Here is a 12,429-nt window from a genome sequence, read left to right as displayed (position 1 = left end):
CTGCCCCTCCTTTCCCCTGCTTGTTTGCAGACACCGCTTGCCTGGTGTGCTACATTGCAAACGGCAACATTGTTGTGTACAGCCTCCCCAGCCTTAAGCCACTCTACGAGACAGACTTCCTGCCCCTTGTGGACATGAGGTACGTAGCAGCTCTGCCAGGGCCACTCGCCAAGTCAGCTGGCTCTTGCTATGCCTCTCGGTGGGTCATGCGTTGGTGGCACACTTCTTGTCCTTTCCCAGGATTGCAAGGACCTTTTGCTTCAGCAAGAATGGTCATGGAATGTTCCTGTGCTCACCGTCAGAGTTGCAGAAGTTCACCATTTCTTCTGATTTCTGGTACGCTCTTCACTGTTACACTGGGTCAGTGCTTCAAGCGGCTTGGTTTAGACATGCAAAGCAGAACTTGAAGGGGTTTGTACGCGACGCTGGCTTCAGCAGGAGAAACATTTTTGTGGCAACTGCTCACTGTGTGGGGAGCCTGGTCTGTTTTGTCCCCGGTTAGCAGGCTCAAAGGCACAATGAAGCAGATTACTTCAAGCCTTATTTGGAGCTTCAGTATGAATTTTTGTCTATCACTTATTTGACTATTTAGTGGAAGTCGAGCGCTTTAGTTTATCTCTATCTGCACCGGCTACTGCAGTGATGTTGCACTGGTGTGCAATCAGAGAAAAGAAGAACCTGTGGCATTCGGACCATCTCAGTGGCACATAGAGTACACTTGTTTGTAGCCGAGGCAAGTTTCAGGGGAGAGAGTACCATGTGTGAAGGGCAGCAGAAAGAACAAGGCAGTAGGAAAGGCAATTGGTTGTATATGGAATTCAAATTGCAGTAGAAATCAAAGCTAAAAACTGGGTTTGTGGTAATAATTGTACCTATGACTGCCATAAAGAGATCATTACAGGTGCAAGTGCAAAAAACTGTGTCTGTGTATAGATAGAAGGTGTTGCTGTACTTAAACTGGTGCACAACAGTAGTGTTGTGGTGTCTTCCCGCGACGCTAATGTTGCCTCTGTCTGGCAGTGCCAACTTGCAGGAGATGCTTGGTACCATATTCCTGAACAAGGATATGCCCGAAGCACCCAAGCAAAGCTTCTTCAAGGGCCTCTTTGGAGGTGGACCAAGTATGCTGGACCGAGAAGAGCTCTGTGAGTAAAAATGTTGCCAAACAAAAAACAGTTCGCGGCCGTATGTGGACAATGTCTATCCTAGTAACCTTGTAGTCGCAACATTGTTTTATACCTAGGGCTGCGGGTTTTCGGAATTAATTTTTGGTAAAATTCGGAGGGGGCTTTTTGGAGTTTGATTTGTAGTAGTTTCGGCGTTTTCAGAGTTTATATCTTGTACATATCCAATTCTCTGAAATTTGTGTTCTATTCCGCTCTATTTTACATACTTCAAATCGCCAAAGCACTATCTGCACAGAAATGAGGCAGGAAGTATTCCAAGACTTTTGTTAAATGTGCGATAGGCCTGGTCTACGAGATGCTGTTGACCTTTGGTAAAGTTTATAATGGTCAAACCGACTGATGTATAAATGACCGCTTTCAAGAATATGGCTTTCAGACAAAGAAAGCAAGACATTGTCACATTTTTAATTTCATACAAAAGATTGTCACTTTGCACCCGACCTGAGAAATGCAAAAATAGTGATAAAGCAGGCATGTCACAACACGTGATGTTGCAGAAGCTTTTTGTGTACAACCAAACCAGGGTAGATAACTCTTGTTTAGATAAGTGTAGGGGCCTTAAAAGAGGGCAAAGGGGCCTTTTTGTGGGATTGGCGGCCATTCTTAGTTATTGCCGAAAAGTGCAAACAGCCAGAGGTGCCCATAACTTACCGGAAATACTGGGGTCCAAGCTTTAATCGTCATTTCTTCCCACCGTGTGGTATAAAATCGGCATTTATCGGATGAATCTGAGTTGTCCAAAATTTTACCAGTTGGGGTTTTTCGGATTTTTTTTTTATTATTATTAATCCGAAAACCCGGAGCCCTATTTATACCCGTGCCACACGGCCGTTTCAAAGGCCTCCTGGAGGCAGTCAGACCAATTGTCTATCAAAAGGTGCATTGAGTATCCATTAGGTGCATTTGTAAGTTAACATTCAATTGACAATTTGCCATGTAGCACAGGCATCATGCGTGGCATCGTAAGTTAAGGCTCATTATGTAAATAAACCCCCGAAGCTGAGAATAGGGGAAAATTAGAGGGGAAGGCTTGTCTTGAAAGCTTCGCTAGGTTGGTGTTGAGTCGTTATGGGCGTGTGAAGTTCAAAAGTAGAACACGTACTTGAAGAGGTCGGGACATTGCGTGATGTCACCGCTGAGACGGGACAGTGGCCATCTTGAGCCCCGTTTCAGTTTTGGGGACGGCAGCCAAGTTCGCAGCCTGAGGAGGCACCAATCAAAGTTGGCAGCAGTTTTGGGCTAATCTGCTGCCTGAACTTGAGATAAACCTCAGTAGTACCACCCTTATTCATTGATGTCCAAAGAATAAGTGCACTTTTTTTAACCGGACATTATTGTGGTTGCTATTGCTTTTAGTTGGCCCCTTAAAATTGCTCACGTTTTTGCAAAATTGTGGCCTGTGCTTGTTGGCATACGTTCTAGGGTATCTGTAGTTGTGCTGCTATGCTGTTTTAGTTCTTGTCAGTTAGACGACTGTTTAGGCATCAAGTGCGGCTGCTTTTTTCTAGACTGTCCATGAATTGGAGCGCTGCCCTCAGTCGTGGCAGGGACGGGTCGTGTGTGAACACACCGTCACCTGCTGTCAAGCTTGTCATATTTAGCGTCTCTCACCAATTGCATTAACAGAGTCGTCCACGAATTGTGTAGATGAGCGAGTTTTTGATTCTTCACGTGGGCAGTTGTGCAATGAGCCCCTTGTGGAACGTGGGTCTGTGCAGTTGGCGAGGCAAGTGGCAAGGCCTCCAAGACAGTTGCTCGTCACATTCCTGGAAATAGTGGCAACACAGAGGCCCTGAGGGCGCAGGCTGGCACCCTGGCTGGGGACGTCATGAGGGCCAGGCAGGTGGGTCGAGTGCACTGCTTCCTTCTCACTCTTTGTGTGTGTGTCGCTGCTTGCAAGCCGCACTTTCTGTAGCGACTAAAAAACAGATGCAGCAAAAGCAACCGAGACCGGTTGTGCTGCTGAGCACAAGGTCGCGGGTTCGATTCCCGGCCGCGGTGGCCGCTTTTCTGATGGAGGCGAAAAGCAAAAACGCCCGTGTGGACGAGATTTCGGCACACGTTAAAGATCCCCAGGTGGTCAAAATTAATCCGTAGCCCTCCGCTACGGCGCGCCTCATCGCCTGCGTTTCATCGGCACGTTAAGGGGGCACATGGGTCTTTGATCAAAAAGTTTATTTTTGCAGTTATGATGATAAAAATTTGGGGGCACATGTAGTTTCTCATTCTGATTGTAGATATAAAATTTGTTTTTGAGTAAAATGATTATATTCAAATTTATTTGAATTTTTATATTCAATTTTTTGACAGCCTTTGTAAAAAAACTGCTGGAGGGATGCAGCTAAACAGGGAACCAGTGAATTGTGCACAAATCAAAGAGTGCAATAAGACTAACATTATCGTTCTATCTGGTCTGTAGCAGAAGTTACGACCATTTGAAGTTTGGGCCTGGAAGGCAAAACCGGTTTTTCTGGCTGCCACCTTTCAAGCCCAAACTTCAAATGGTCGTAACTTCTGCTACAGACCAGATAGAACAATAATGTTAGTCTTATTGCACTCTTTGATTTATGCACAGTTCACTGGTTCCCTGTTTAGCTGCATCCCTCCAGCAGTTTTTTTACATAGGCTGTCAAAAAATTGAAAATAAAAATTCAAATAAATTTGAATATAATCACTTTACTCAAAAACAAATTTTATATCTACAATCAGAATGTGAAACTACACGTGCCCCTAAATTTTCATCATCATAACTGCAAAAATAAACTTTTTTGGTCTAAGACCAGTGAGCCCCCTTAAACCCTACAATCAATCAATCAATCAATCAATCAACCGAGACTGGGAGCACTCACTGACTTGTTGATTGTTTAGAAGAAACCATCTGAACATTGAAAAGAACGGACTAAGTGTTAACAAAGAAGTGACGGGGACACTGCTGGGTTGTTATTATCTTTGTTAACACTTGGTCCTTTGTTTTCAATGTTCAGCTGGTTTCTTCTAAACTTAAATATGAACCAACTAGTCCAGCAACAAACTTGTTGATGCTACGTTAAGTGTGTACTACAGTCTAGCCCACTTAAACAATATTGAAGTGCCACAAAAAGGTCAAGTGTTATAACAGTTGGGCAGAAAAAATTACTTTTGTAAGCATTTAGTGGTTTTTTTTCACCCAATATTTACAAATTGGAAATGTAACTACACAGCTGACTGCCTAGGCTTACTTAGCCATGCATGTGCCAACAGACTCCACAGAGTGCCTAGGAAAGACCACTGTCTTTCACATAGAAAGGAGTCTCTCCATCAAATCCCTGACTTTATTTTACTTCTTTCTTAACGATTGGCAGATTGCATGTTACGAAAGTGGTGTTGTTTTCTTCTTTCCTTTAAATTAAATCCTTTAAATCAACAGTAGCCTAGAGGATCCCCATTACCCCGCTGTAGCTTTATTGAAATCTGGAAGAGTGTTGGAGAGGTGTCCCCTGCCTCTTCCATTTCCTGGACCAGCTGACAGCAGGAGATGAGAGGGGCAGTCAGGAGGTCTCTGCCATCAGGGATAGCGTGACTGGATAAAACCACCAACTTTTTCCGAGTGTTGGAAAGACGGAAGATGCCGCAACTTATTTCATGGTTAAAGTCATGCCTGATCACACACAATGCACCCATGGTCTCTCGCAGATCTCCAATTACTATATTTTTCTTAGGCTCATACCGTCAGGCTCAATTGTTATAACCAACAATAAGGAAAATGACCATTGTAATAAGCAGTTTATTTTACTATATAACATATAGCAAAGTTGATGTTACCATGACTGTTCATTGTCACCATATTTACCCGATTCTAACGCGCACCTTTTTTTTTTTTTCCTGAAAAATACACGCCAATATTGCATGCACGTTAGAATCGAGTAGCAGCCAAAACAGCGCTAGTGGTTGCTTATGCATTATCGATTTAGCAAGTGCGGGCTAACGTACGGGACAGCAGAGGACCCAGGCTAGCTTTGCTAGAGAAAGTGCTACGTGCCCCAGCAGAATCCAAAGACTCGTGCACGGGTTCGGGTACTCACATGCGGTAGACAGGCTCCGGCAATCCAAAGTGAGGCTTTATTGCCTGGCAGATACAGGGCATATACCAGACAACACGACTATCACTTGCGGGAAGACAGCGGCTCCGTTCGCTCGCTCAAGCTGTGGGACTCCGACCTTGATATCCGTCATCGCTCGCTCAAGCTGTGGGACTCCGACCTTGATATCAGTCATCACGGCCACAGGAGGAGGGGAGGCATCCCGTGCGGCCGATCAGGGCAGAATCTCTCAGCAGAGTCCCCAGGAGCCAACTTGGTTCACCGTCATCGGGGCATTAGGCACTGCCCCGCCAACTGATTCCGACCAAATCGCCCAGTCGACTCCGCGGCGGAACACTCGTTCGTCCCCCAGGTCGGCTCGGGGGGAGAGGTCTTCCCCTGGCCGGGGAGAGAGTGGCGCAAAGGAAGGCGACAAGCTGGTCCTCCTTCCCCTACACCCTCGCGTAGGGATGGGCGAATATAGATTTTGAGGTTCGAAGCGAATTCGAAGCGAATAGTGATTTGGTCGAATAATTTCGAATCGAATAGTTCGAATAGTACACATTGCAAATCACAAAGACAAATGAGCAACTTGTGACCTGACTAATGTACACAATTTTTTCTAATAATTAGAACTCACGTAGGCACAGCATTGTGTAAAACTATTACCAGTTGAACATTTATTGCAAAATCTTACACACAGCTTTCCTTTGCTGTATTCACAAGTTTTCATGAAGAAATGCCTGTTGCACCACATGCTCTAGGTGCAGCAGTTTCCGCCGGCTGCTCATTCACAAGTTTAAGCGCCGCCTAGAAACTCGCAGAGTTGAACGCCGCCTAGAAGCTCCGCTAAAAAAAGAAGTATTGTAGCCACTAGTATCCTCGGCCGTAGCCAAGCAAAGCGCAAGTGGCTGGCCGCCATTTTGAATAGGCTCGCTTAGTGCGGCGTACTGCCGCACTGTGCGAGCCTATTCAAAATGGCGGCATGCCTATTCAAAATGGCGGCCTGTACAAGGCTGCTGGCTTGGGGCCGCTATGTTCGGAGCGGTGTCGTTTCAGTGCCGCCTTTTTTTTTAACCTAAAGTGTGCTGGCGGCCGAGAGCTTTGTCGAACCTCTAGGCAAGGCAGCAACTCGGCAGTGCCGGCACTGATAATAGAAATGTCCGCGTCGGTGGGTCTTGAGCCAAGCCTGGGGTAACTCTCGGAAAGCTTGGCCGAAAAGCTTGGCTTTTAGCTGCCTATTCGGGAGCATCGAATAATTCGAAAATATCGAATACCTGCATTCGGATCGAAGCGAATAACGAATAGAGAGCTATTCGGTCGAATATTCGACAATGCCGAATATTCGCCCATCCCTACCCTCGCGCACACGTTCGCGACGAGCCGGTTCGGCGCGTCGCATGGGGTCACGAAGAGGTCACGACTCGTGACGTGCCGGGTGCCCAAAATGGCGGCTCTCAGCTCGCCAAAACATGTGCAGGCGAGGCGTAGGGAAACAAGGGTCCCCACACAAGGCAACCATAATCGCAGTTGTGCGAGCTAAGCGTCAGAGATCGCGAGACCCGCGGAAATGCCAAATAAAACAAAGAATTGCGAAAGATGGTTATGTCCTCGTGCAGAATGAGAAAAACACACGCATGCACAAAAAAAAAAGCACACGTGCATATCCTTCCGGTGGGTGGTTGGCACCGGCATGTTATCTGCACGGCGCAAAGGTCATGCACAGCTAGTGTGAAAGGCTCCACTGGGCTTTGGCAGTGCTTGTTAAAAATAGATGCTAGCAGATAGCAAACAGGCCCTTTTTCGGATAGCGGGCCCCCACTTTTTTATGCCTGCCCCGAGAAAGGAGACAGAGCAGCTAGAACAGTGTAGCACTGTGCAGTGTGCCCTGTTCTACAGAGGGATTGTCGATCTGTGACAGCCTCCCGCTGCAAATATTTAGAGATATTTTTTCAAGTTTTCGTGACCAGAATTTGGAAGGGCGGTCCCCATGGGTGGTGTATCATAGAGCATGTTGCAGCTTGAGGGGGATGAGAGCCGCCTAGCCCGATTATAAATGAAGTGCTTGCATCCATAAACGGTGCTCGTTCTGTGCAGAGAAGTTTTACGCTTTTTTTTTTTTTTTTTTCTGGTCGCTAAAATTGTGGGTTAGAGTGTAGCACTGTCACGTCAGCAAAGCACTAACATCGCTGCTAGGTGTGTCACATCGAAATCATGGTGTTGGTAAATATGGTTAGGAATGCTGTTGCCAGCCAAGGTCCAAAGTTTGTGCCTAGACCATGCCAAAGTTAACTGTCCATGTAGCAAAACCTCAAGGAAGGGCCGTAGTGAGCTTCCACTTCAATAACAGCACAAGATATAGGGTGTTCGCCTAGCTTGGCCCAAATATTAAAATTGAGAATGTCGATGTATCCAGAAATAAAGTAACTAATACAAGGTTGGTGTGAAATATTTCACCATTTTAAGTTGTGATTGCTGAATAAGAAAATAGTTGTTGTTTTAAAAAAAATTAACCATAATGAGGGAATTAAGCTGGGAATGTTCAGTTGCTAAGTCGTAAAGCTTCAAGCACCAAACTGCATGGTCACCGTAAAAATATCAGTAGTTCAGAAGATTTTTCAGCACTTTTGAGAAAATGCGTCGAATTCAGATGACTGGCTGGTGGAGCGCATCTTTCGAGCCTCGTTAGGCTCAACACCAAGCCACTGCCAAGCTGCGTCACACGTGCACAACCTGACACAATGACCCGAATTTCTTGGCATGCCAGCATTTCTTGGTATCCAATTTGAATGCCCTAAATTTTCTTGTGTTGTTGGAATTGTTGTAAAAAGTTCAGTATTTAAGGCAAACAATTCTTGTTGCTCTATAACATTGTAGTAAAAACTTCTACATAGATTGATGCATTGATAGTAGAGGTGTGCAAATTTCAGAAACTTTTAATATTTTGCGAATAGCATTTTACCGTTTTGAAGAGTGACACAAGTTGGTTCTGCTGCACGACCTGCCAACTTTCATGCTCTGCCGCACGGCATGCCCCTTCGGGTTGGCTTTCTTGCCCTGTGTGAAGCTGTGGAAAAAAGCCTGACACACTTAAGTGCAGCGCGGAACAATCGTACGGCTAACTGTGACGTATGTGAAATGAAGTGGAATGCAGAGTGTACGAGCTTAGCAGCAGGAGTTTTGTGTGAGTACGGTGGCAGGAGTCGTGCAGTTGTGGCCCTTGACTTTGCAGGGACTGACGGAACGAGGAGAGGCCCTGACGCAGCTGGAGGAGCGCACGGCTCGCATGATGAGTGAGGCGGAGAGCTTTGCCAACACTACGCACCAGCTCATGAACAAGTACAAGGATAAGAAGTGGTACCAGTTCTGAGTGCCCCCTTGTCTTGCTCGCTCTCGGTGTGCGTGCCTCCACTCTGTGATCTCCCTGCGACCACCGCAACAGGGCGACTTGCGACGAGCGCAGGCTCACACTTTCGACGCATCTCCCACTGGGAGCAGGGAGCGCATCGGTTCTGGCAAGCTGTCGCAGCTTCAGGCTTCTTGGCGTGCTGTTCTCACTGAAGTGGCTCAAACGGTGTATAAAAGTATCTGTAACAGCTGGTCAGTCATAGCAGTGTAGAGAATACCTTCGATGCATGCCCCGTTTACATGTTGCATACCCGTGAACATTGCCTCTCTCGTGGCCTGGTGTTGTCGGAAGGGAAACCACCGGCTGGCATAGCATAGTGTGGACAGCTGTAGCGACAACGTTCCCGGCAGTGTTTGTGTGTAGCAGAAGGGAGCTTGCTAGGGACGGGTATGGAGTGAGCAGTCCAAGTCGTGTGTGCGTGTGTATGCGATGCCAATAGCAATAGGCAATCTCGGCCTGCTTTTTTTATTGTCTGGGCGCAAGCTGTGCTGGTCGGTGGGGGGGGTCTCCTTGGAACGGGTGTGTGCTGTGAGCTCTGCTTTGCGCGGCTGTTTTCCCCCTCTGGCGAAGTTGGTGTTTCGTTCAGTTTCAATCGTTGGCTCAGTCTGGTTTTTCTTGGTTGGCCTGCCGGAAGCAACGGAGCGAGATTTTGGACCGCTGTACTTAATGAGCGAGTTGGAAATGTGTTGAGCACTGTCATCGAGTGGGATCGAATTGTGTTTGCATGGGTTGGCAGCCCTAGTGTTGTCTGCGAGTAATTCTGCTCAGCTTGCACAGCAAAATCTACTTCCTTACTGTGTCCTTTATTCTGTCCAACTACACGGACTAGTGAAAGGGAACGCGGATAAAGCTTCGCCTAGTTACACAAAACGGGACAGCCTTATATAGCAACCACGTTGACAATGATCCTGTACTGTCACAGCTTTGCCTGTCATGTAGGCTTTGTTTTTGATACTGCAGTGTCGAAAAATCATTTTTCTTCATTGGTAAGCTGAAGGTATACAAAAAAAGAAGTCCTTCGTGACCCTTGTTCCTAATATAATGTTTATCGTCGCTAACTGCAACCTGTTACCTGCAGTTCGGAGTAGAAATAGCTTTTTGTAATAGAGTACTACTACTTGATTTTTGGAACACCAGTCTGCGCAAAGGCGCGAACTCGTTGATGTGTACTTGACCAGTGCACATTTTACGAGCTGGTGGGTTTCAATACAAGCAACCCTGTGGATTGACTGATGTTTACAAGGCTCATTATTCAGGCAGTTTTTGCTGAAGCAAGAGTATCAAAAGGTGTCGTGCCATCTGCTCTCGTTTAACAGGCATTTTTGTTGGCACTAGTGACTGCTTATTTTTGGGAGATGCGTCGAAAGTTGGCGACTTCCGCAGTCTGCTGCCCTGTACGGATACTCCTCGGTGGGGAAGTTGTCACTTGATTCCACTGCTCCCTGCTGTTTTCTTCACTTTTATATTTTATTGGAAACAGCTCTCGCGCCTATTGTTGCTGCTATTTTTGTTTCTCTGCCTTCTCTTTCTGTTTTGAGTGCGGAGAATGGATATTCGCACCACCACCACCGATTTCCACACCACACACTCTTCTTCCCTTGCCAGGCAGCAGAATCACGCAGCACTTAAAAACACCACCACCACCACCACAACTGGATGTGTATGATGTGTATATATGTAGCATCAGAATGTCGACTGTTTATGTGGTTCCACACACTTTTTCTGTAGTGTTTCGTCGTTTCCTGTATTGTATTTCTTGGGGATCAGTGATGCGATGGTGAGGTCAGTGAAGGCAAAAAATACACACGGGGGTCTAAAAATACAACACGCCTTTCCTCGGTTCTGGTTCCCCGCCCCACGTCTCCTGCCCTCTATTTTCCTTCTCATTTGTTCCGACCAACGTTGCTAAAGGTGTCCCGAGGTATTTTTCTAGAAGAGGCTTTGAAACCCATATATGCAATCTGCTGCCCAGTCGTCTAGAGGCACTCTTCTTCTTCTTCTCATGATGTGGTCTGTCCTGATTTCCCGGTAGACTACACACGCTGCAGCTGTTTCCGTTGTTGGTTTTTTCAGACCCTTGTCTTCACTGTGCAGATTGTGAGCAAACAGTTCTTCCATGCAAAGGTTGTTAACTCTTTTCAACCATTTTGCTGTTGAGTAGGCGTTTAGGGATTTTTGGAAGGGATAGGAACACGCTCCGAGGTATACGCTAGCACGGAATTTGCAACTTTTGCAAGGAGGATGCAACTTAAGGCGAATAAAATGGGAGGAAAAAAGTGCATCGACGATTAAATCATATTAAAGCGGTGGCAGTTTGTTTTCTGCACTTGTTTTTGTATTGAGATTACGAAAAACTGTTTCTGTGATCAGCGGCATCAAGTACAATTGTAAATAAAGGATATGTATGAGTCGGCATGATGCCATGCTTTGTCTGTTGCCGTTGTGTGTTGAGTACGAGATTGATTCTATTCCTCTCTTTTTGTTTTTCTACACGCTTGAGTTTCTTGTACCCGGTTGTCATCCACTGGACAATTAAACGAATAGAAATGTTGCAGCCTTTTGTGTCTCCCTTGTGGCATTCCGAAAATGGTGGGCATTGTGCGGTTAAGTGCAAAGTTTAGGTAACCGCACTTGCAATTTCCATGCCTACGCATGTACCATCCAACAGCAGCCTTGCCCAGGCAGTGCTGGAGTGCCAAAATTAGGAGCATGGGCAGCGGGCTAGTTACTTTTTTGTACTAGTTTGCAGCTCGAAAAATTGAACAAAGCATGGCAATGGTGTGGTATGTGTGCCTACTGCATTGCTGTGTGTCTGCCAAAGTGAAAGTTTAAGGTTCATTGGTGTGCTGTTCCACACTGCACCAAACTAGTGTTTCTTTTTTGTTTTTTTTCCTGATGTATTTCTATGGGGAGATATCTCTCCATTACTACCTGAGAGGGGTGAATGGAAGAGGCTTTCCCTACTCTTGATTGCCGGAATGAATCCAAGCATTCGAACGCTTGGAAAAAATTGCACTCTTACTGAGATTTGCCAGAAGGCTCTGCAACATCGCTGATGCACGGCCATGACAGTTTTTAGGCAAGGATCTTGCTGAATAAGCCACGCTTTAGCATGTCAAAGTTGCTTAACATGTCCATGCAAAGAGACTCCACTTGGAGCTGGAATCAGGGAATGAGCAGTCTCGGTAATGTGGCCAGTTTAATTATTTCAATGAGCTCTTCGTGCAAATTTCAATATCGTCTACACCTGATGCTCTGTCACACGTACTGAGGAAGATGGCCCAGGATTTGTCAAAGGGCTAATAAAAAATATTATTAATGCAGTCGACCAATGATTTTGATTTCAACCAATAACATTTCAGTTACCATTGGAATTAGAAGCACGTTTGCGCACATGGTCATTCTTCAGATTTTTTACGGCTGTTGCTATGAATAATTGTGAGTTGGGAGAGCATGCCGTCTTTTTCATTCCTGTAGGATTGTGCGTCGCCAAAGGCAGTGCGTGTGTGTGAGGGGGGGCTCCTGCGTGCACGACAGGTGGCTTTCCCGCACAGATTTTAGGTCAAGATGGCGAATGAGCTTTGGCAGCAGCAGAGGGCGCGCTGTCTGTTGCCGCCAAAGGCGACGGGGGGACTCCGTTTCTGCACTGTTCCTTGATGCTGGTGCGCACCCGGAAAGCTGCACTAACGCTAGGTTGCCATGGTGGGCCTGTGGATGCCATCGAATTACTGCAACAGGTTTGCCATATCGTGCCGAATTTTGTGTCCTACTTGAA

The 12,429-nt window shown here is 46.3% G+C and overlaps 1 protein-coding gene across 8 annotated transcripts in view; it reads left to right on the top strand.

Annotated features, from left to right (window-relative positions):
* Positions 1-11,208, top strand: part of Tomosyn (syntaxin-binding protein tomosyn) — a 50,757-nt gene extending 39,549 nt beyond the window's left edge. For all 8 annotated transcript variants that reach the window (XM_077685613.1, XM_077685615.1, XM_077685616.1 and 5 more), the window contains 5 exons: positions 31-139; positions 241-336; positions 1,021-1,145; positions 2,906-3,030; positions 8,478-11,208. In XM_077685613.1, coding sequence (XP_077541739.1) covers positions 31-139; positions 241-336; positions 1,021-1,145; positions 2,906-3,030; positions 8,478-8,615 — 593 coding nt within the window. In that variant the 3' untranslated portion in view covers positions 8,616-11,208. The remainder of the gene's footprint in view (positions 1-30; positions 140-240; positions 337-1,020; positions 1,146-2,905; positions 3,031-8,477) is intronic.
* Positions 11,209-12,429: the final 1,221 nt, after the last annotated feature.

The sequence above is a fragment of the Haemaphysalis longicornis genome, unplaced genomic scaffold (assembly GCF_048455015.1).
Source record: "Haemaphysalis longicornis isolate Haplotype H1 unplaced genomic scaffold, Haemaphysalis longicornis Haplotype H1 scaffold_9, whole genome shotgun sequence".
Taxonomy (NCBI): domain Eukaryota; kingdom Metazoa; phylum Arthropoda; class Arachnida; order Ixodida; family Ixodidae; genus Haemaphysalis; species Haemaphysalis longicornis.
This window is presented reverse-complemented; position numbering and strand designations above follow the sequence as displayed.